The 25,284-nt window shown below is 35.5% G+C and overlaps 2 protein-coding genes and 1 long non-coding RNA gene across 9 annotated transcripts in view; all 3 read right to left on the reverse strand.

Moving 5' to 3' along the window:
• LOC147402150 (disease resistance protein At4g27190-like) overlaps positions 1–25,284 on the reverse strand; it is a 56,802-nt gene that overhangs the window by 20,299 nt on the left and 11,219 nt on the right. The gene's annotated exons all lie outside the window — the stretch shown is intronic.
• LOC147402154 (protein FAR1-RELATED SEQUENCE 9-like) lies at positions 932–11,003 on the reverse strand. Of its 7 annotated transcripts, none has more exons than XM_086443676.1 (13): positions 10,431–11,003; positions 9,396–9,488; positions 6,292–8,887; positions 6,111–6,188; positions 5,760–6,010; positions 4,532–5,551; positions 4,076–4,312; positions 3,654–3,996; positions 3,233–3,495; positions 2,977–3,135; positions 2,510–2,668; positions 2,283–2,433; positions 932–2,196 (listed from the first exon to the last, which is right to left on the reverse strand). In XM_086443676.1, the coding sequence occupies exon 3, from the start codon at positions 8,858–8,860 to the stop codon at positions 6,431–6,433; it is 2,430 nt and encodes an 809-aa protein (XP_086299802.1). In that variant the 5' UTR covers positions 8,861–8,887; positions 9,396–9,488; positions 10,431–11,003; the 3' UTR covers positions 932–2,196; positions 2,283–2,433; positions 2,510–2,668; positions 2,977–3,135; positions 3,233–3,495; positions 3,654–3,996; positions 4,076–4,312; positions 4,532–5,551; positions 5,760–6,010; positions 6,111–6,188; positions 6,292–6,430. The 7 variants fall into 7 exon arrangements, 6 of the variants coding, with proteins under 6 accessions (XP_086299802.1, XP_086299803.1, XP_086299806.1 ...); XR_015178813.1 differs by having other exon boundaries at positions 933–2,196; positions 6,292–6,366; positions 10,431–11,002; XM_086443677.1 differs by lacking the exon at positions 10,431–11,003 and having other exon boundaries at positions 9,396–10,424.
• Positions 19,252–20,907, reverse strand: LOC147402155 (uncharacterized). The gene is made up of 2 exons (XR_015178244.1): positions 20,120–20,907; positions 19,252–19,638 (listed from the first exon to the last, which is right to left on the reverse strand). It is a non-coding gene; the product is annotated as an uncharacterized LOC147402155 (long non-coding RNA).

Genomic DNA, 25,284 nt, shown 5'->3' on the forward strand with positions numbered 1-25,284 from the left:
ACATGGTTAGAAAAAAAGAAGCTTCCAAGAGTAAGTTTCAATAAGAGAGAGAATTAACAAGAGGGGATGGTTTAATAGCAAATTTCTAATCCAAACGCTTCCATATGTCTTGGTTCCGACCCTGGCTCATCTGGTCCCCCTTAGTTGGACTGGACACCCGTTATAAAAAAATAATAATAATAAGAGAATTTGATTGAGATGATTTGGACAAGTACAATTCAATTTTTTTTTTTTTTTTTGCTATGTAAATAGGCATGTAATTGTCCTAGAATTATTAAACTCCAACTAAAATCCACGAAGTTTGGAGTTTTTAGGTTTTGGTGACAACTTCAGCACAAAAGAAATATACAACGTACTAAGTAATATATCATGTTGAGTGCAGGGATTGGATTGACATTGGGGGCAGGGGCACTTGCCCCAACAAGAAATTTCAAAATCAAAAGTTTAGTGAGCTATTGCCACTATTGCCCCCAGAATTATTTTTTTAAGTCTTAGTTGCCCCCACACAAAAAAATGGCCCCACATGGGCAAAATCCTGGCTCTGCCCCTGGTTGAGTGCACAGGTTCAATTACTGACAGCATTACTTAGAAATGAATTGAAGAATAATATTTGTTCAGCTGACACAACTTTTTTGGGAAGAGATGTGTGTGTTTGTTTAATGAGGAGGATAAGGTTTTGAGGATGATGAGAAACAGAAAAACAAAGCAACTGACTCTCTTAGCCAATGAGCTTTGTTGTTGACTATGATATCAGTTAACTTTACATGGTCTGAAGTTCTAGAGCAGGCCCACTCTGAAGACGAGGTTTTGAAAAGATCCAAGAGGTAAGTAATGGACTCGATTTTTATTTTTGAAAACGAAGAAGTTTTATTGAAAAAGAGGACAAGGAGTCCTCTAACGAAAAAAAAAAGCAACAAACAAAGGTCAAAAGGCACCAGCAGCAGAGAGGAAAACAAAACAAAAAACAGGCCCCCAACACCCAAGGGAGCAGTCACCCTCTGCACAACAGATTCCACCTGAACAAGAAATCTTCAAACAAGATAAATAACTGTGCACACCGTTACCTATTCTTATGTCGGATTTCACCTTGTGACACCAAATTTACTGTGAGGGTTCATGAATTTCCACGCAAGCCTATTCTTTCTTATTTTCTTGATTGGTTTGCTGGTTCAGGTACAATAAGGGCTGTTTTGTAGCTGTCCCCCACTCCCACCCCAAATGTGTACATGAATAAACATTTCCATTTTCACACTTTTCTGTTCTTAAGCACACTAGTGGCATTATTTGTCAACTTCTTTATTGTCAAATTGTGGTTGTTTTACTACTGTTTTGTATATTAAAGTTGGGTTGATTCATGTTTAAACATAACAAGATCACACGCTGGAAGAATATCTTCTACTCACTCAAGGTTTCAACTTCCTCTCCTTAAACTTCTTAAATTCAATTTTGGCAACGAAATCTTTTCAAGATGAATCTATAGAATAAATCAATAAACAAATTTGAGGAGTTATGCAGGCATTTTGAATAAAATTGGTTTAAACAAATAACAAAGAGAACAAATCCATTCAAAAAAGCCAGAGTTTTCCATTCCAATCAGAGACTTCAATAAGCAGTCCTCATATAAAAAAGACAGAAATTCTAACACTTCAACAAATTGAGAAGAACACCAACCCTTTGAACACGGCCAGTAATTGCAACCAATCGGCTTTTAATTTGACGTACACGTTCCAAGTTAAGAGTACTAATCTTCGAAGTGAAATTATCTAAGGCCGGGTGTGCCTCTCGCTCCAATGTTCTTGCCTGGTCAGAAATAGAATGGCTGTGTACAGGCATAGCCATGGACAAGAATAGGCCCAAGACAGCAATCCAAAGGACCAAACCATAGGTTGGGCAGCCTAGATTGGCCATTGCAGCCCTCCACATGACAAAAAAAAGCTCATCTATGCATAAAAGTGTGTAGAGAAAATAAGGAAAACTAAAAGGGTTTTTGAGTTATCCGTTCTCCATTCTTTTTTTTTATTAACCTTTTTCTGTTGTTGCTATCTAATGATAGTAGTTGGACTCGATGTGATTCACAGCATCCTTGCAGAGCACTGATCGTACTTCCATTATTGATCTGGGTGGCTCAAGATCTTTCTCTTGTAGTGCATTTCGAAGCAACTGTTGCATCTGGGATGCGAAGGTATCATCTAAGATCTGCAAATATTGAACAAGTAAAAAAGGACTAAGGACAAGTATAAAATGAAAATTTTAAAATGAAAACCCTTCTATAGAATTGCTACCTAATAACTCTCTGTAGAATTGCTTTTGTTGCCGAGTCAATTGACGCCGTTGCTTCATCTAGAACAAGAATTCTATTTCTCTTAAGTAGTACTCTTCCAAGGCAGAATAATTGGCACTACCCAACACTCCAATTGTTCCCTTCATCACTCACTGTTGGACAAACCCAAATGAGAACGAGAGGTCTGATATGATGATTACTAGAAGATTAGAATTAGTTTTGTCTTACCTCCCATATTTGTTGGTTAGAATAGAGGCCTAAAAGATCCAAATTAGTTCGAACCATACCCTTGAAAAGAGTTGGTTCTCGAGGCAATGAGGACGACTTGTCTTTGAGGTTTTTGAACATTGGTAAAATTCTGTTTTTGCCTAGTATCCACATTGAGATCTGTAGGTTGGAGACAGAAAATTCAGACTTAGTTATTTCTTTATGTACGTATGTATGTGCTTGTGGAAACATATAAAAATGCATGTTATCCCAAGAGTGCGTGTGCCGTAACTACTATTTTTGACAACAAGAACCAAATGCCCATACAAGGAACTCTTAAAGGTAGGGATAATGGTTCTTGAGTTCAACTCCGCTACACGGGAGGAATCTCACCCTCTTAGATACAACGCGACCAAAAAGGTGAAACCATCGATGCATAATACCAAAACGTTATGTGTGTTTGTGAGAGGGACATGTAGAAGACTTACCGGTATGAGAGGGAGCCTCATCTTAACTAAAGAAAAGGCATTGAGCTTGAAGAACATAGAAGAGTTAATACAACACAGAGACGCTATATGGTTCGTAGAGGCATGTGCAACCACATGCACTTTTACATATGGCCCATTAAACTCATCAATCTTTTATTGCTGCAACAAAAATAGTTATCGATGAGAATAGCTCACGATGATCAACTGAGTAATTAAGACTCTAAAATTAAATATTCTTATTCATTTTTATTTTTACCGGCAGAGATGTCGAACTTTGCAATATCTTCGATCATGAAGTCATTCAAAGGATAGAGAGGGTTTAATCTTGGTTGAAGTAACCATGCCTCATGCCCATTTTCTAATAAAGATTGAATCAAATCTTTTGGTTGGTTGGTAGCCAAAAACTCTCTGCAGAGTACCCATTAATCAGAAGTATTGGACTCTGTTTTCTCCCTCCTTCATGCCTCCACAGATTCTGATTGCACTTCCATTGTCTACAATGGATCATAAACCCATCTTCTGTATGATTCACAAAGAAATACCCAATTAGGAAAAATTATAATCCATTAAGACTTGGACTACCTTTCAAGTCTCAAATCAAGATTGAACCAAGTCTTAAAGTTGAATTGGATCAAGGTTTGAAGTATTTGAACAATTAATTTATTGTTAAAAAATACCTGTTTTTATCTCATGAAGAGTACTAGATGGGTATGATTTTTTGTTCGAATCTGACGACGAGAAGTCCTTAAGGCTTCCACGAGGTGTTTGTAAGATATAGGTTCTCAAGAGAGACTGTAAGAGAACACGTAAATCTTCCCCTCTTGTTCCCTTCTAAGCTTACCAAGCATCTCAAAAGATCCGCAAATGAAACATGAAGCTCCCCTTTAAGATCAACCATCTCCTTTGTTAAATTGTTTTTTCTCAATCATTCTAAGTGTTCCATGTAATGTTGTAGACTCCTTCCAAGCATAGAAACCAAGACGAAATGGCTTCATTATTTTCTTCCCTTCAAGAATATATCTATGAAGAAATTAATCAAAATTTAGTAAACTCATAATAGTGAGAGTAATTAGAAGGAAAAAAACGCATTGTTTTATACCTCGAACCAGAAGCCGATGCAAGGATGAGATGGTAATTCATGTATTGTGTATAGGGAGTTCTATTATCTACTTTGCACAAATCTACTTTTTCATCTATAATGTCCTTCTCCACAGCTTTAAACACAATGTACCCACCAACCTTTCCTCTTAAGATTGAATGAAGTTCTCCCACACCTTGATTTCGTTCACATAAATCTTTCATATCGTTTGAGTTCATCTTCATTGTGAAATGAAATCTAAGAAACAGAGCTTAAATCAGTCAATTTTAGTAAAATTTGATAATAAAATAAGAAACCTAATATTTCAAAAGATTTACATGCCTTCCTATATCTGTTTTTTGGAATTTAAAAAAACAAAAACAAAAAAATGTAATAAAAATATCTAAGCAAGTTTTCGATAAATAAATTGAACCTAATATTTTTTTTTTCCCAAGCAATGCTTACCCAAGTACTTACCAAATTCAAAGGATGCCCATCAATTGAGCATAAATATCTAAGCAAGTATTCATTGGAAGAACAAGTATCTGCCAGATCCTGATGCAATTTGGTAATTGCCTTCTGCAAGGATCTTAGAACTGGAAGCAAACTTCTTAAATTTTGCTGAATAGAGTGTCCATGAGCTTTACATAGCTCCTGCAATACAAACCAATCATTAATTAATAACAATGAAACCCGACATGCATAAACAATGCCTAGCAGCATGAATAATAACAGAAGCTTTAGAAACTATGGCTAAAAGACAGACCTGAGACCATCGAAGAATGAACTCCAAATGTGGAGAACTTTCCTGAAGGTCTGCAAATGCCTCAATTAACCTCTGCAAATATCTTAAGGGGATTGATGAAGCAACAGCCAGAATATCTACTGGATTCACAGAAACAATGCCTTTTTTTATTAGAGAATCTTCATTTAGACGGAGATTGAGTAAGAACGCCCTCTGATGTTAATCCTTACTAAAAGCTGCATCAACTGCCTGAAAATATGAAATAAATAAGTTTGTCAGATTGAACAAGTACATGTTGTGATAATTGAGAACTCTACAACTATCATTTCTTGTGGCATGAACAGTCTTCTGAGATGCAAGGTCAGAAGAAAGAAGACTGGGAAAATACTAAGTGAGGAAAAAAGTACCTCTGGAGTGACATTGACGTCGAGATCAGTGGGATCAAAGACAAAGGATTCATCAATTGAATAGACTAAAACACACCCTGTTGTTGCTGCTGCCCAACATCGACCAGTCGGTGATATTCTCAAGCACTTAGTCCCAATAATAGGCCTTCCAGCGTTTGGCATGGATCCAGGTAAATCATACCCCAGCTTTCCACGGGTTTGTTTGTCAACACCTTCCTCTACATCGATATTCTCATCATCAATTAAATCTAAGAGGCAATTTTCTGTCATTTTCTTTGAGTTTAAAATGTCTCAAACTCCGTCCAAGGATAGATTGTGGGTTATTTGAAACCTACGTAGCAATACCTGGTGTGATATGAAACAATCCAAACTATTACGTTATTCGGTTCATAAAAAACAACTGTCATTCATACATTGACACACAAACAAAGGAAAAAAAGCAAAAAAAAAAAAAAAAAACAGATTTGAGAAATCTATGTAAAAGCAAACAAGTACAAGTGAATATTATATTTTAATTTGTAAATCATAAAAGAATAAATGGATGCAAACCAACCTGATCTGCAACATCATACATGCATATGTATTTGCTACTTCCCGCGACTAAAATGTAACTGCCATCAGTAGAATAACATAGGCTTGTAAAATACTTTCCTAAGCTTGAATTGGTTGCCAATCTCCGATCAGTCATGAGACACCCACCAACAATGTCTTTGCGTCCCTCAATTGTGTACATTAACAGGCCATCTATAGGATCCCAGAAATGGATTTGACCATCTAATGTACTGGAAGCCAACTGCTTCCCATCTGAACGATAAACCACTGTAAGAACATCATGTGTGTGTGGAAATGTTTCAACGACAACTTTCCAGTTAAAATTTTGACAATTCGCTCTTAGCTGTCTTACCAACACGTCATTTTCATCTAAGAGCATACTTGAGAGTTATGTAATCAAATCTCCGAGGTCGATACCTCTGGCCAGTACCTTTAGTTGCATAATTTAAGAAAATTACAAATTAAATAATGTGATGTAATAAATACCATAAACATCATAGCAAAAGATATCAAAAGAAAACACAAATGATTACCAATTGTTTAATGCAAAAGAAATGCCCCATGATCACTTTCCATATCCTGGTCCAATTCTTGTATATCATCATTATCTGAGGAAAACATAATAAATAAGACTATTTGTTATAATTTACTCGATTAGTTAAAAAAATGGAACTAAGAAATTAACTTAAAAAAAGAATTACAATTGCCTTGGACAGTAGAATCTATCTTCTTTCTCTTTGGATTTGTAGGACATATTCGTTTGTCGTGTCCAAGTTTGTGACATAGTGCACATTTTCTTTTCTTCTTCTGTTGGCTCAACTCAATACCACTTTTCAATCTACCCGTACTATCAACATTTCCCTTTCCTTTCTCATCTTTCTTCCTACCCTTTGTTTGCGAAATGTTTGGATTTAGAAGCAACAATTGAGATGGGTTATTATTACATTGATCATGTCTGCCTTCAATTGCAGGAACCACAATACTTGACATTTCTTCACGTCGAATTTCACAAATTTGTTGAGAAAGTTCATTTAAAGTATTCATGAACAATGTGTATGCTTTCGTTGAAGGTGTTGCAAAACTGGCCAATTTAGTAGCTTGTTGACACATATTGGCAAATCTCATTGTGTCTGATAGTTCTTTCCCGTCGCTTGTTATATGTGCGTCCGTCATCCTAAATTTGTTAGCCCCTTGTCGCCATCTTTCAAGAATGAAGTGTGACGGTATTTCATCAATGTCAAGGTGTGTAAACACCTTTAAAAAATGTCGACAAAGAATTCCAAGAAACTCAAATTGTTTACATTCGCATGTACCCTTGTAGGTATCCAAATTGAATTTCAAAAGAAACTCTTCAGACTCGCCACACTTAGTTTTCACTAAAAATGTTTGAAATCCATCTTCCATTTCTTTTCTTTCAACTTTATACCGGAAAACTTGGATCCATTCTTTCTTAAATTTGTCAAACATAGCTTTAGTATAAACTTTTGCGGCATGCTTCAAAAGTAACTCCTTGTCATTAACACATCGAAACTTGTGCTCTGTCTCATAATCTAAATCACTCTCCTTTTTCATAATATCTTTCAGTGCTTGTTCATACTTGATAACAAATTCTCTGAGATTTGTTTTCGAATTAACGAATCCATCAAAAAATGCATTAATGCTTTCGCTACGCCCAGTGGTATTCATACCAGCAAAAAAAATGCTTCGATTATAAGTAGGGACCCAAGATTCTCGTATCTGAAATAATTGTTGAAGCCATTCATTTCCTTCTAATCTATTTTTCTCAATCACGCTATTCCACTGCTTTTCGAACTCGTCCCCTGTGTATGTCGACCAAATACATTTTTCCATCTCACTTCTGAAATTAGAACCTTCAAAGTATTTATGAGATAACTTCTCTGCAAACTTCTTCCTGATGTGCCAAATACATAGGCGATGATGGGTGTTGGGAAAAACTTTGGTAATTGCATTTCTCATTGCCAAATCTTGATCTGTGATTATCGAAATTGGATGTCGTCCTCTCATAGCTTGAAGCCAAGTCTCAAATAACCATATGAAAGTAGTTTCTGTTTCATCTTGTAGAAGAGCGCATCCAAATTGAATTGACTGAAAATGATGATTTACCCCAGTAAATGGAGCAAACGGCATCTCGTACTTATTTGTCCTATAAGTTGTATCAAATGTAACGACATCACCGAAATACTCATATGATAATCTTGACCTAGCATCCACCCAAAAAAAGTTTGTCGCCCTCCTATCATCATCGTACTGTATTGCATAGAAAAATTGCGGATTTTCATTTTGTTTTTTCATGAAGTAATTGAGTACAAAATTTGCATCTCCTTTTTCCAACACCTTATGCCTAACATCCCTCAGGTGGTTGTAACAGTCTCTATCATTGAAACCAATCAGATCCCCACCAAGAATTGTTGGAACTTTACTAACTTGAATATTTTCTCTTTGGAATATTTCAACTAAATCTTTAGCAATTTTCGGCATACTTCGATTTGATCTCATTTTCATTCTCCTTGCTGGTGTGACTAACTTGTGATTATGACTGTCATTGAAAAGAGACACTTTCCATTTTGCTGTATATTTATCGAATACGATGCGCATGTATGCCTCACATCCACATTTAAAAGTTGAACAACTTTTGGAAATCTTCTTCTTGCCCCGTTCATTTCCACGTGTTATCGTCTCTTCTTGCGCTTTCGAGGCATGTTTACCTTCGTGTATGCAAACATATGTTACTCCGGTCACCTGATCTGAACCCCGTACTGTTTTATTTGTACTTCGTACACGAATGCAAAAACCTTCCTGACGTGCATAATCTTCATAGTATTTTTTCGCTTCCTCAATAGTATAAAAAAGCATCCCTACATACGGAGTATTTAACTTTTCAACATCTTTGCCGGGACTTTGGAATTGAATAAGTTCCCCAATATCTACTTGTATGGCCGATGATGATCCTATGTTTTCACCAATAGGGACACTCCCCATATCTTCACCGATAGGCAAATTCCCCATATCTTCACCGATATGCACACTCTCCAAATTTTCATCGACAGGCACACTCCCACAATCAACGTCAATCGTATCCATGATAACTCCCAGATAGTAACCAATTATCTAAAACAAATATCATCCAAATATACATCTAATTAATTTAACTAATTATCAACGTGAGAGCATACTAAACTATTTTGATTTGTAATTTTGACTTTTGCACAGTGTACAATCAAAGAGAGAAACCAGGAGGCGATGTCAGGTTATCTTATAGATAGCCGGAAGAACGCACAGTTCTCAGTCCCACGGTAAGGGAGCCCTGTGTTCTCAATCTTTGACTGTACAGAGTACAGTAATTGATGTGTGTGTGTGCATGCGTGCATGTGTAATTTTTTTTATATAAAATTATAAATTAGATTATCGAATACACAATAACATTTTATTATAAATTTATAAATTAGATTATCAAATACCCAATAATATTTGATTTATAAAATAAAAAAAATTAATTATAAATTATTTGCAACATTCGATTCAATTTATAAATATGTAATCAACCAAATCCCTTGATTTTGAAGATGAAAAACTTTTCATTTTTACATACAATGAAAAATGCAAGTTGGAGTTGTACCTCAAACTTTGGTATGTTTTTCCTCGTTCCTCTTTCAAATGCAAGTATCAGTAGAAATGCCAATGCAGGTCCTTTTATGTCAACAAGAAAGTTCTGCACGTGAGCAGGGCACGAGCTTTGTCATAATTTAGTATTACTGAGTCAATGTAGATTACATACATATGTTAATGAAGAAAACAAATATGAAAATAAAAACTCCAATGAATATATTGAAGATGTCATAGTTCGATGGGAAAACTTAGCCGAACACACCGAAAAACATAAAATAATTTTCTTCTATTGAAACCACCACATTAAAATCATTCATAAAGAAAAACAACAGGAAATAGGTGTTCATTAAAGATTACTCATTTTGATTGTGTGTTAGAAGGCATAGACCAGAGCACTTAACAAAGTACATAAGTTTTATAATAAAAGAGACGTATTCATTCATTGTTTTGGTATGTGGAAATAAGATCATCATACAAACTTCAAACAATTATAATCCATGTTCCAAAGCAGCATTCAAGGTTTGATTACTAATAAGATTCCATATGGACATATTGTAAAGGATGTATGGCTAGTGTACAAAATACAACATTCATTGCAAATTTATATATTTTATTTTTATCTCAAAAAAAAGCGAAGGAAGGATGCCTTAGAATATCAAACAATTTCAACCCTCCATAAGAAAATTAACCACGAACTTCGTGAAGAAAAAAAAATTTGACAAGTATCTACTTTTGCACCTTTTATATTTTCTTCATTTAGCAATCCAATAATTAGAACAAAGTTCAAAATGATGTAAACATCCAAGCAATCGACTATTTGATTATTAGATATCAATAAAAATAATTGAGTATATAAATATCTCATTTAGTATACTCATTCAATCAAATTTCCATCCAAATTAGATCCATTACCTTGGAAAAATGAAATTAGAACAAACTAATGTTCATGAAACCCTAGTTCTTAAATCAATTATCTCTAGAATAAAAATAAGAAAATTTTCAAATGATTCAAGCATAAACCCTAAAATCTGGTAAGAAATCGAACCTGAAAAGAGAAGAAATATATTATTTTGTTTGATTCTTGTTGTTATTGTAGTTAGGATCTTGTTGAGGAGAGTGGATCTTGTTCGTCGTTGTCGTTGAGGTCAGAGAGTCGCAGAGGAACGGTAGTTCGTTGTCGTCGTCGCAATAGAGAGGAAGAGAGTTAGGATTTCGGATAAAATGAGGAGAAGAGAGAAGAGAGAAATCTGAAACGAAGGAGAAGAGAAGGGTTTGAGTTAGAGAAATCTGAAATGAAGGAGAAGAGAGAAGAGAGAAGGGTTTTGAGACTGAGTTAGAGAAGAGTTTGAAACGAAAGAGAAGAGAGGAGATTTTGGTTAGGGAACGGTAGTTCGTCGTCGTCGTCGCAATAGAGAGGAAGAGAGTTAGGATTTCGGGTAAAATGAGGAGAAGAGAGAAGAGAGAAATCTGAAACGAAGGAGAAGAGAAGGGTTTGAGTTAGAGAAATCTGAAATGAAGGAGAAGAGAGAAGAGAGAAGGGTTTTGAGACTGAGTTAGGGAAGAGTTTGAAACGAAGGAGAAGAGGAGATTTTGGGTCGGGGAGGTGTTTAGAATTTGTAAAAGTATTGAGTGAAATTATTAACATGTGTGTTATTGATCCGTGAAATAGACCTACGCCGTTAGATCTATCGCGATCCGACGATCCATATAATTTGTATGGATCTTTGTCCCAGATTTTGTTCACCGATCCCTTCCCTATATATTTATATATGGGTCGCGTTCCTAAGACTCATATTGCGACTCACATCGCGACTCACGAAGACAGCCGTTCGATATTCACTTGATAGACGGTCCAGCTCGCGATTTGATTTTAAAACGATGAAGTTTCTAAATTTAGAACTACCTCCCCGTTAACAAAATAAAAAAATAAAAACAAAATTTCAGATCTGATTTCTCCATCCATCTTCGTCTTCTTCTTCACTCTCTTCCTCTTCGACAGATCGAACGGCATCTTCGTCTTCGTTTCTTCACTCTCTTCCTCTTCGACAGATCGAACGACATCTTCGTCTTCGTTTCTTCACTCTCTTCCTCTTCGACAGAGAGTTCTCCATCTTCGTCTTCTTCTTCCACTTCTTCGTTTCTAACCTCGTTTCAGCACAAATCGATCTCCATCTTTGTCTTCTTCTTCCTCTTCAAACTCACATCACCGTCTTGGATGATGGGTACCGCTGGCGCAAATATGGGCAGAAAGTGGTGAAAAGGAACCCTAATCCTAGGTATGTGATTACATAGTCTACAAGACATACAGTTGCAGAGAAAATTATCTTATTTATTTTGGGTTTGTTTCCCACCTTTAGTTTCTATACCCACCCAATCGATTTTATGAAATTTCAAGGTGCACATTTGGCTTTTTTCTTCCACTATACAGACTATGGACGATCATTAGTGCTCTGATTGTGACTGATTTCACACCGAGTCATTTAAATAAAATGAAATAGATTATTATTATCCATTAAGGCTTCCATGAGATCCAAACCTTAATCAGTCATTGGTCAAAAACTTTAAGAAGTAAGCACACTGTGTTAGATTTGTCTATGTCAAATGCTTGAGTTGGTCTGTGACGAGATTTGTTTCTATCCTTCCCAAAAATTTGGGGTCGACTCTTTGTTTTTCTATAATTTTGTTTTTAACAAAAATAAATGGGAATTATTTTTATTACAAGAAACCACACAGATTACTCGAATATGCACAAGTGGAATGTCTGTGGATAAAGACTATGATGTTCTCAATTAATAGAATTTTTGAAAAAAGAAGATTGTGAAATCAAATATGCCACCATTTGCACTCCACAAACTTCACTCAAAAATCCTCTTTGCACTTAGTGTATGATTGCACTCAGAAAAGAAAAAAAAAACAAAAACAAAAAAGCGTCTAGATGGATCTTCGCCAGATACCCCCAATATAATGAGGACCTAATTCTTTTTAGTACTTTTTTTCTTGTATATCCCTATATTAATTTTTTCATAGTGGGGAAACCCTGTTAGATTAAAAAACTAACACATCAACCACTTAAAATAAAGAAGGGGGAGGGGGGAATCAAAGTGTCTAGATTTTCGCCAGATAACCCCAATATAATAAGGACCAGATTCTTTGTAGTACTTTTTTTCTTGTATATCCCTATATTAATTTTTTCATAGTAGAGAAGTCATGTTAGATTAAAAAACTAACACATCAACCACTTTAAGGTTCACGACCCATGTTAGATTAAAAAAAGGAAGGGGAGGGGAGGGGAGGGGGGGGATCAAAGTGTCTAGATCTTCACCAAATACCCCCAATATAACAAGGACCAGATTCTTTGTTGGACTATTTTTCTTATATATCCTTATATTAATTTTTTCATAGTGGAGGTGTCATGTTAGATTAAAAAATTAACTCAACAACTACTTAAAAAAAAAAAAAAAAAGAGGGGGGGGGGGGGGATCAAAGTGTAGATCTTTGCCAGATTCTTTGTAGTACTTTTTTTACTTGTATATCCTTTTATTAATTTTTTCATAGTGGAGAAGTCATGTTAGATTAAAAAACTAAAACATCAACCACGTAAGGTTCGTGACCCATGTTAGATTAGGGGGAATCAAAGTGTTTATATCTTCGCCAGATACCCCAATATAATAAGGACCAGATTCGTTATAGTATTTTTTTTTTCTTATATATCCCTATATTAAATTTTTTCATAGTGGAGAAGCCATGTTAGATTAAAAAACTAACGCATCAACCACTTAAGATTCATGACCCATGCTAGATTTAAAAAAGGGATGGGGAATCAAAGTGTCTAGATCTTAGCCAAATATAATGAGGACCGGATTCTTTGTCGTACTTTTTTTTTTATATTATATATCCCTATATTAATTTTTTTCATAGTGGAGAAGTCATTTTAGATTAAAAAAACTAACACATCAACCACTTAAGGATCATGACCCATCAGATTTGAAAATGAATGATCATTGAATTCTAAAGTTTCAATGAAGGGATTTTGATGCCTCTACCCCATGGCGCTCTCTCAATCATCAAATTTTACCACAAGGAACTACAAAACTTAGAACATATACATTGCATCGCATGTTGATCGGCCAAATTTCATGAGGCCAAGCCACCAAATCCCAAGGGAACTTTCCAAGATAAATGTTACATGCAAAACATGCAACATCCCCAGTTGTAGAGCCAAAGTTCTAAAAAATATCTCAAAGAATGACTGTCATTTGTCAAGATTATTGTAACTAGCACGACCAATGATTGTTATAGTTACAATTAATACACCAATCTCAAGAGGGGTGTGATTGAAAAATCACTGCAATAAGCTCTAAGACACTTCCCTCATCGTCATGTTCTAAATTTGACACCACGCCAACCCATATTTGCAAGTAGAAAAATAGAACCACTTTGTTACTTACAAAGAGAAATTACTCAAAAAAGAAAAAGGAAATAAGTGGTAAGTGGGGTCATACTCGCTTTCTATTTTGTGGTAAGATATTATCGAACATTAATGATACATTTTCAAGAGAAATACATCATGGTACCATTAGGATTGTGGCTCACGATATATTGACCTTATCATCTTATGATCTATAGCATAAAATAAAACAAGACCATCCAAATTTATATCTCATTCTTTCTCTCCAAAAGTGAAGAGTAGAGGGGAGAAATTGAGAGAAACCATTTTAAAATATTTCATAATTTCAACTCCACTTCTAAATCTCTTTGAAGATATTTTAAATTTTCAAAGTTGTTCCAAATTCTCTCCTATCAATCCAAACATGGTGGAAAGAAATTGAGTTTCTCTTATTTGTTAATGAGTTTCCCTTCTCTCCACTTTTCTCAATCCAAGCATAGCCTTAAGTTTGATTCAAGGTGTTGAAATTGATGGATACTGAACTCCCAATTTTAAAATTAATATTCAATGGTCAAATTTTCAAAATGGGATAATTTTTTGTGAGGATGATCTCTATGGTGAGGAAATCATCCTTACAAAAAATCAGTCAATTCTGAAACTTCTAACCTCATGTTTACGAGTGTAAGTATCGTGGACCATCCATTTTTTATAAAACACTTTTGATGAGATTAGAAGTTTTGGAATGGACGGATTTTTGGTGAGGATGATCTCCTCATCAGATCATCTTCACCAATAAGCAACCCATTCCAAAACTTCAAATCCATGTAGGACAAAATGTGTTGACTAAATAATTGGCACCAAAATGACTCCCTATATATATATATATATATATTACTCCCAAAAGTAAATCCTGGCTCCACCCTTATATAATTCCTATGTCTAACACTAGCTCTCTATTTAGTGATAGCTTTCATGAGAACCCGCTTAATATATAAGATAAAATAACTCTTGCTTTCCCATTAGCAAAGAAGAAGAAAAAAAAGGTCAAAAGGCTCAGTCACACAATTTAAGTCACCTCAATATAATATGGAGCGGATTCTTTGTATTATTCTTTTCTTGCAGTTCCCTGTATTAATCTTTCCATGGTAGAGAGGCCATGTTTTAATATAAAATAAAAAAAACTAACAGACAAATCAGGCATGTTTGGTTCATGACTTCCACCAGATTTAAAAATGAATGATCATTGAACTCCAAATTTTCACAATTTTCATGATATAATCAATGCAGCTTAACCAAACTTCACAAGAATAAGAACATAAGCATTACATATAGATTGCCCAAACTTCTTGAGGTCAAGCTACCAGATCCAAAGGAAATTCTCCAAGCCAAACGTAACATGCAAAACACATAACGTCCCCGGCAATAGAGCCAAAGTTCTATAAAATTAATACACTAATCTCAAGATGTGCGTGATTGAAAAATCACCACAATAAGTTCTAGAATAATGGTGAATGCATGCGGTCTTGGTACGCGGTTGGGTACGTGGCCGATGTGGCAAGGGCATAGAACCGCACATCTTTCTACCATGTATCCTGATGAAAATGATCTATTATTTTGTGCCCTTGCCACGTCAATCGTATATCCAACCTCGTACCAAGACCACGTGCATTCATCACGACTCTTAAGTACTAAGATACTACAATCATTATTATGTTATGGATTTGACAACAAACCAACCCATTTTTTCCTTTGTGGAAAAATAGAGGAAAAGGATTCTTTGTAACACACGTTCGTGTAGCTATCTTGTAACACACTTTCAAAGGATGGGAGAGAGATATTTAAAAAATAAAATAAAATTAACATCTCAGCCTCTTGCGACCATGACTTAGAATTGATATTTAAAAAAAATTCAAAAAACATGTTTTTTGATTGAGATCCAAGTCTTTAAAAATGAACAGCTAATGATCTCCCCAAATTTTTAAATGGTGAGATCTAATTTTGTCGCAAATGTGGCAATCTTCCAACCATTCAAAGTGTGCTACAGGTTGCTACAAGAACGTGTACTATAGAGAATCCGCTTCCAAAAATAGATCGCCTTTGGTACCTATAAAGAGAAAGTGGTCAATAAAGAAAAAATGTAATGAGTAATAAGTGGTAAGTGGGGTCATGATCCTTTTCTACTTTTTTTTGTGGTATGTGGTTGGTGGACTTGATGTTGTCCAATAATAATGATATAGTCTCAAGAGAAATACATGATCACCCTCATACATAAAATAAATCAAGAATCTCCAAATTTATATCTCACTTTTTTTTGTTTGTTTTTTGTGGTAGTCTTATTTTTAATGAGATAAACAATTCGAGTTGGGTGAGTATCAAACTTAAGTCTACGATATCTAGGGACTTTACCAACTAAACTAATTGACAGATAGCAATTGCTTCATTTCTTACATTGTTGATCTATTGGTTCAACATATCTTTAGTTGTTGTTAGGGCTGGCAACAAATCGGTTTGATACTAGATTAGTATCATATCATTATCGATCCATAATTTTTACTTGTTGAATTGAATCCGTTCTGATCCGATCGGATCAGATCAATGTATCATTGAACCAAATCCGATCCAATGCCAACACCTTATTTAATAATAATAAAAATGGGTCTGGGGAAAAACCTAGGTTTGGATTCCTCCTGTTGTTTCAAAGAATGTGAGAACTTCGTTTATGTTGCCAAACTCGCAAAACAAGCGGAGCGATTCAATGGTTAGGGGTTTTTCTCTCTCTAGATCTCGAATGTCAAGTTGATTATGGTTAGGGTTTGAATCATTTGAGAGAGAGAGAGAGAGAGAGAGAGAGAGAGAGAGAGAGAGAGAGAGAGAGGGTGAGGGTGGAGCAAATTGGGTTTTGGGGAGACTGACGCATTGAAGACGATGGGTTGGGGGTATGGTTACAAATGGGCCAATTCGTATTTGGACCGGGCTACGGAAGGATATTAAATCCGGAGCCCAGCCCTACAATATTCGGGCTCCAGGGCGGGCCAATGGATATATAGGTTTAGGAAGAGGCTTTATGGGTGGGCCTATGAAAGACCTTATGAATGGGCTTATGATTAATATAAATACTTACTTAAAAAGGGGATGGGAAAATATTATTAAAAAGTTTTAGTGGTTTTGTTTATTTAAAAATACATATTATACTCGAACATAGAGAAATTTTAAGGAAACAATAAGAAAGAAGATGAATGATTCAGACTTATACTCAAAAATGACAAGTGTTCTACTCCAAACATCGATTCTTAATTCTAATGTCCCCAAAATGATTGATGAAAGATATAGACGCATTGAAGATCATACTCTATTTTCCTCCTCCGTTGGTGAAAATGCAAACTAATTACACTATGAATTATTGACAATTTTATGTTAACAAATAAAATGGGAAAATCAACAAATATATATTGGGAAACTCCTCACAAGGCAATCAATAATATTTGTATAAACAAATTATGGTGTTAGAAATATAAGAAACAAATTTGTCATTCTTGCAAGATTTAAAATATTAAACTCTCAAATTTGGTGATCTTCAGGCCTTTGGTTTTTTTTAGATGTAAAAATTTGCACTATCTTGAGATTTGTGACGATAAAATTGAATGTGCACAGAATCCTTGATTTTTTTTTTTGTGTACCTCGAGAAAAATAATGTATGGCTATGTACACATTCCACGTCAATTGTGTCTTTTATTTATTTATTTATTTATTTAAACATTTTAGTATTATTCTTAAATCAATGCCTAACTGCGTGCCATGTCTTTCTGCACATTAGCCTCACCATCATTTAGATTGTGTTTGATAACACTTATGAAGGTTGAAATCTGAAGTTTTGAACTATTATTTTTTTATTTCTAATTTCTGGTTCAGGACTTCTAGATTCATCCAACATTCCCTATCGTTGGTTCAAAACATCTAAAATTCGATTCTAAAGTCTAGAATGTGGAATGAAACAAACAAGATTAAATCTTCTGAAGTCTGAATTTTAAAGAAGTATGTTTTTGTATTATTGGCCCAAAGAGCCTTGAATCGTTTATAGTCAAACTCCATCTTAAAATACAGATTTAATAATACAATAAAAGATTCAGATGATATTTGTTTGGAGCAGAGGATTTGTCTCTACTAATAATTTATTCTCTATAAAACCCTATTTGTGTTCTTTGCAATGATAATCTACTCTTCTTGATCATCTGACCTGACCCCTCCTCCATCCTCATTTTCTTTAAGAAAACCTTTCCCCCTCCTCAAATCAACAAGTTATTCATCTATCTGTTGAGCACCTCTTCAGCAAGGGCAAATTAATAGCTCTACAAAGAAGAGATTCATGTCTTAAACCATGAGTGCCCTTAAAGAATTCACATATCTGAAGTTTGATTCATTAATGAATAACACAGAGAATTAAGCGTTGGATATGCAACCCTAAGTCTAACAAGCCCAATCCATTTTTATAAAAAACTGAATCGTGATAGAACCTTAATTTTTTTATATTTTTTCAAACTCATTCAACCTAAGGTTCAGAGCAACATTATTAACATGTACTCATGTTATTTAAGCCTCCAATAAACACATGAGTCGTAATCAAATAATCGTAGATGTTATTTCCATTAACAAAAAGTGTTTTCTTCTCTGGAGAACATGTGAATTGAGGATAGAAATTTGGAAATAATTTTGTAAACCACATTACATAAACCAAAATGGACAAAAGATATAAAAGAGAATGATACCTTAACTTCTGTTCCAAATACCCAATTAAACTACCTCTATTTTTTAAACTTTATGTGCTAAAATAGAAGACATAAAATTATAAATTGGTCGTGCCCGTATACCCAATTAAGCTACCTCTACTTTTTAAATTTTCTATGTTAAAATTGAAGACAAAATTACAAATAGGTCAGGCTGGTAGATCTATGGCTCCACCCTTATTTCAAACATTTCCTCTTAAAAATGGGTTTGACTCTTATTGGCCCAAAAATGATTTGCTCTAATTTTATTGAACAATCCCCATACACTATAGGCTGAGCAGGCCAAACCCATGTTAAGAAAACATGGTCAATCGAAGAAAAAAAAAACAAAAATCATACCTCCTTATTAACTAGTACTATCAAGCTCCGTAAACCATAACAACCTGCCCATTGACACCACTAGGTCTTAGCTTCATTGTCCTCATTCTATGGTGTCTATCCTCTCTATCCTTCTTGGGGGATGAATATATCAATGTTTTAAAATTGAATACATAAATCGGACAAAGAACATGACATATTGGTCGCACGATGGACCCTGATTCAATTTGGTTGGATCGATTTATGTTTATCAAAAAACTTGAAAATAATTTCATCCTAAATTATATACTTGTTTATATCCACAAAATGGTGATACTAAAAATAAAATCTATGATTTATTGGTTTTACTACCTTACTGAACCATATAAGTAAAAAGCCACTTATCAAAAAGGGATGAAGGAACCCTCCTATTTTATTAAAGCCACACTTATTTAACTATAGTACATAGCACATACTTAGAGAATACATATATGAGTTCCTCTAGTTTTTCTTGGGGCAGTACTCCTTAACAATAATATTACATTAAAAACTACTTTTTATTAATTTTACCATAAGCTCGTAAAGCCTTAATTAACGGATCACGGGCACTCGTGTTACTCTACCATTTCTATTAACCCAAACCCTAACCCTATCGCAATGGATATCTTGAGTGATAACCGATCCTTCTAACACAATAACCGCATTAACAGATGGGTTCTCTCTCTCGATCGTTGCTTCAGCGACATTCCCTTGCACCCCAACCAATTCTGGCCATGCACTCTTACCATCTGCCATTAATTAACATATATTTAAACATGTATTCTTACACCACATGTCTATAAAAAAATTATATATAAATGATGTTTGAAGGTCGTAAAGAGAGCCAAATTTTTTTTTCAATGTATGGGTTAGAAGTTTTGGAATGAGCTGATTTTTTTTTTTTTTTTTTTGTGAGGATGATCTCTTTGATGAAGATATCATCCTCACTAAAAATTAGCTATTCTAAAACTTATAACTGCATCAAAAGTGATTTATAAAAATCGGCGGTCCACGATTCTTCAACATATAAATTAGGGTTAAAAGTTTCAGAATGAGTTGATTTTTGGTGAGGATCTCTTCACCATAGAGATCACCCTCACAAAAAATCAGCCTATTTTCAAACTTCTAACCCCTATTTTAAAAAATGTTGGGCACAAAGTTTGACTGTCTTTAGGGCCTTTGAACACTTCCCTATATATATAAACTACTTAAACTAGATTTTAATCTTACCACCACCACATTCAGATGCCATTTTTTCTCCTCTTCTCTTGGCTTTTCTCTTCCTTGTAATTTGATTGTTCTTCTAAGGATATGGGTATTTATAGAACAGTATTGTGAGAGCTTGTTGTTGGCGATTTTGACCAACAAACCGATTTGGCGTTCAAATTTTGAAGTCCATCCTCACCTACTGCTTCTCTTCTTTTCTTTTTTCTTTTTTCCAATTATTTGGGCTGTACGAAACGTGAATCCCCTTTCCCATCTAACCTTTTAAAAGATTTAGGCATATTTAAACATACCCCTTCATGTTTTGGTGAATATTTGTGGAAACCCTGTATTACCAAACTGACAACATGTCCCCTGATCTCGGTCTATTCTTGAAGGCTGACAGAAAATGACTTAAATACCTTCTCCTTCAATCTCTTGCCAAAAACTGTTGAGTTTTTTTTCCTGAAATTCCATTTTCTTGATGCTCCTCAACATTTTTTTCTTAGCTAAATAGGCTCTTCAACCCTCTGTTAAAAGTTATCTTTAATCCCTCTTCATAACCTATTGTAGAAAATCCTAGATTTTCACCAAATTACTGATAAGGTCCCAATAATCTCATTTTGGGACCTTAATTTCACCAAAGATTATCAAGTTTTAGTACTAGTTCCCTTAAAATAATAATAAATTTCATTAAATCCTAAATTAATATGGCTAATAATAGTTTGTTACTAATTTCAGGTAAAAATGGCACATTCGGAAACCAACAAAAGGTGTAACAATTACTGTTGCAACATACGAGCAAAGAAGAAGCATCCGGCAAAATCTCGAGGAAATTGGGCGCCACGTCACCGCGCCGCTGTCATTTAGAGGAATTGGCCCTCGAGATTTTCACAGAAGCTTCGGTGGTTGTAACTGATTGGGTCATTCAAATCGAATTATCCGCCAAATCACTCCGATTACCCGAATACGAACATTATAAATTGGGAGGTTGATTTCAAAGGAAGGGGCTCTTCTCTCCTTCTCTTCTTCCATAATTTTTGGTTTTTCTTGCTTTTAATTCTCTGTAAATTTCCTTTGGGTGAGATCTTGAGTGTAGTGAGAACATCAAGAGTGAACCATTCATTGTTTGTGTAATTTTTGGGAGAGCTATAAAAGAAGAATTTCGGATCAATCATCATCTTCTTCACCCATTCTCTCTTTTCTCTTTTATTAATTTCTGCAATTTTAGTTCTTGCGATGATTGGCTAAATTCTCATTAGAGAAGTTAAGGGAGCCATAGCAAATTAATCCCTCTAGTGTAGATTTAAATTCTTGTTTTGCTTACATGTTTTAATTCTGAAAACTCTCTTCTGATTAACGTAATCCAACTTATAATTCTGATCCAACTTAGATAGCCATTACTTAGATAAGTTCAAGAATGGCTATGCTATGTGAAAAATCAGAAGATAAGTTGGGCAATCTCAATCATGCTAGTGTTTTCATGATTGTCTTTTAATTACTTTCAAGGATTTAATTGTTCCACCATCCGAGTCATGAGCAATGACTTGCTCCATGGATTGAGTTAATTTAAGAATTTATCTACATTATGGATTACTTACAAAGGTTTACTTGACTTCTCTAATCTCTCTCTTTTAGATTTTCAATCTTTCTTTTTCAGTTTCAATTCTTTTACAAATTAGTTGCTATTTGCTTCTTTGTTTCTACTAATCAATTCTGTTTTTAAATCAATCTGTTTCAAAACTTTGTTTTGGTTTATAACCGAATGAATCTTTGAATCTTCATTGTCCCTGTGGAATGAATTCGACTTGCCCAAAGTCTTAGTTCACATCTCTATCTTTACATCTCTATAGCAAGCTTTACAATCGATTAAAATTGGCCCCGCTGCCGGGGACAGCGAATTGATTCATTTTCCAATTCGGAAAGTATCCGAAACAGAACCGAACGTGTTTTGCTTGAAACAGAAGCCAAACGAACATAAAAAAAAATTGAAAAAAATTTCATTACAATCCTCAGGATATAAAAAACCATTTCTAATTTGAAAAATCGATTTTCATCAAAAGTTTACCGCGCCGCGGTTGTCCCTAAGGGCTCCGCGGTGACGTGACAATAAGTTTTGCTGATTTTTGTTGGACAAGTTTCTGACATCATGGACATTGTAATGGTCATATTGATTTTTTTTTCTTAGTATTCTGATTTGAATAATTTTGTTCTGTTCAGGTGAAGGACTCGACGGAAGTCAACGGAAATTGACGAAAGGCGACACGTGGAATTTTTTTATCCACTGAATTGATTCTATCACCAAGAAGATCAGCAAATTCAAATTTTCTCTGCATTTTTATTTTTCTTAGAAAAAAACTTGTATTAGGAACTTGAACTTGTATTAATTTTTAATTTCATCTGAGAGGGCTCGGATTGTAATAGAATTAAGGACGGACGATAGTGGGACGAAACTATCTCAGTCCCTCGGGTTCGTACACCAAATTTGGTGTTGGTGGCCCGAGTCGACTCAACTCGATCATCCCCCGTCTAGAACGGGAGGTAAATTTCGAAACACTCACGTATCACTCGCTAGTGAGTTTCTGTATTGCTTTTGAGTGACTAATTTGTACACATTGGATTGCACATAGTAACAAGGGTACCCTTACGAGGATGGCACCATAAGATAAGAATCGGAGTTCATTACCGATATCTTGTCCTTCTAGGAAAATCAAATTCACAACCAATTAATTAATTAAAATTAATTAGACTTGACTCTAGGTTCCATCGAGCTCATTAAGCAAAGCTAATCAAAAGTTGCACCAATTGCACTTCTTGATCATGAACAGTGCCTAAGCGCAATCTTGTCCTGTAATTCTACGTGAATTCAGGGGATAGACTACGTCTATTCAAGACGAAAGGTGATCTAAGAGTGCCCTTACTCAGCATTGTGCACCACCTCTCCTCTGGAGATTAAACTGGCTGTTCCGATTTCAAAGATTTGGGTTGGAGGCTTTGATTAATCCTTTGAACCAATTAGGAGCTGTCTAGTAATAGGCACCCAGTTCTCACGTGTGAATTTCTCCCTCCTATTGTGTGCAATTTGGTAGTGTATGTTAGGTAGGAGATCGCAGAAAAATCCAATTGTTTTTTATCCAGAGATCACAAGGTCTCACCCACTACCTAAGGTTAGACGAGGAAGCAACACTGTTCTCACTCCACCAGTCCCAGAAATGGATCCACATCTACTTCCGCCTCATCACATCCATGAGGATCAACGAACGCTCAATGAGTTGTTCGCACCTATTACTACTAACCCTCCATCATGTATAATTTTACCTGCCGCTAACGTGGCACAATTTGAAATTCGGGCAGCCACCATCAATATGTTGCCCAAATTCCATGGTTTCGAGAGCGAACAACCGTACAATCACCTCAATAAATTCTTAACCTTATGCCAGACATTCAAAAATGGTCACCTCGACGATGAGAATGTCAAGCTTAGGTTATTCCCGCTCTCTCTCGAAGACCATGTTGCGGCTTGGTTAAACTCCTTGTCCTCCAACTCTACCACTACATGGGATGAGTTGTCGAGAAAGTTCATGGCCAAATTCTTCCCTATGGCAAAGACGGAACAATTCAAAAATGCCATTCGAAATTTAAAGGAAGACCGGATGAAGAATTCTCCCAGACCTGGGAAAGGTTCAATGACCTTTTTGTCAAGTGTCCACATCATGGGATAAACAAAGCCCAGTTAGTCAATTTCTTTTACCGAGGTCTCCCAACAGTCCAGCGTATTCTTCTCGAGTCTATGCATCAGGGTAAATTCATGAATCAAACTCCTAATCAAGCTTCTGAATTCTTAGTCGAATTGGCTGAGAATGCTCGAAATTGGAGCACAAACATAGGAGATTTCGATAGATGAGATTTAGGAGTCAAAAAGCCAGGCATGTATGAGGTTAAGTCTGATTCTGAACTTAAGAATGTCATGAATAGCCTTGTGAGTAGCTTACAAAGTCTCAATAAGAAGTTCGACGCTTTTAGTGTCAAATCCAATTTCCACGAAACCACTCCAATTCTACAAGTCGCCACAGAGACATTTTCATCATGTCAGCTATGTGAGAATTTCAATCATTCTACGGAGAATTGTCCCACTTTGACTCCCTCGCAGTCAGAGCAAGCCAATGCTGTTGGATATTACAGCACATATAGGAAACCCACTCCTAACTCTTATAGTCAGACGTACCATCCCGATAATAAGTTTCACCCCAATTTCTCCTATCGACAAAGTGAACCTATCCAATCAGGAGGTCCTCTAGGGTTTCAGAAAAATTTCAATCGTCAAACTCATGCCAATGCGAACCTATCTTTGGTTCCGCAACCATCCTATTCTTCACCTCAGAATTCTTATCAACGGGCGATCGTTGTCGACCCTATGACCAATTACTCTCCTCTGATTGCTTAACCAAACTCAGCATTGGAATCAATGATGGCTGAGATATTAAAGCAACAACAGCAACTCATACATCAACGAATCCAAACTACCCAGAGTCATTCTCAGACCAACCAGGTCACTGCACAAGCAATTAAAAATTTAGAGGTTCAGATGGGTCAGTTAACTTCATCCATAGGAGAGAAAAACAAAGGCCAGTTTCCCAGTCAAACTGTGCCTAATCCAGCAGGAACTGTTCCAAGAGGACAGTATGAAATCAATAGTCAGGCAGGTCCATCTAATTCTGTCTAAGCCGTCCACACCTTACGATCTGGTAAATTGGTGGACAATAAAGTTGAAATGCCTGAGGAAGTTCTATCCAAAGAAACAACCTCTAGTGCACCTTCCACAAAAAAAGAAGACCAGTCTAAGGAAACACCTCCTTTTCTCAAAAGTCGAGTGATCATTCCCAAAGCTCCATTCCCTCATAGACTTCTAGACAACAAAAAGGAAAAACAATTGGAAGGAATTCTAGAAGTATTCAAAAACGTTCAAATCAATATTCCCTTCCTTGACGCAATTCGTCAAATTCCCTCATATGCCAAGTTTCTCAAAGATCTCACCACAGTGAAGCGAAAAACTCTTGTGCCAAGAGAGGCTATGATGACAGCCTAGTCTTCCTGTCTGATTCAACAGACAATTGTTCCTAAATTCAAGGACCCAGGTTGTCCTACAATTTCTGTGCACATTGGAGATACGATGATTGAGAAATGTCTATTAG

This window comes from Akebia trifoliata, chromosome 5 (assembly GCF_017979445.1).
Source record: "Akebia trifoliata isolate Shusen 1 chromosome 5, ASM1797944v1, whole genome shotgun sequence".
NCBI lineage: Eukaryota > Viridiplantae > Streptophyta > Magnoliopsida > Ranunculales > Lardizabalaceae > Akebia > Akebia trifoliata.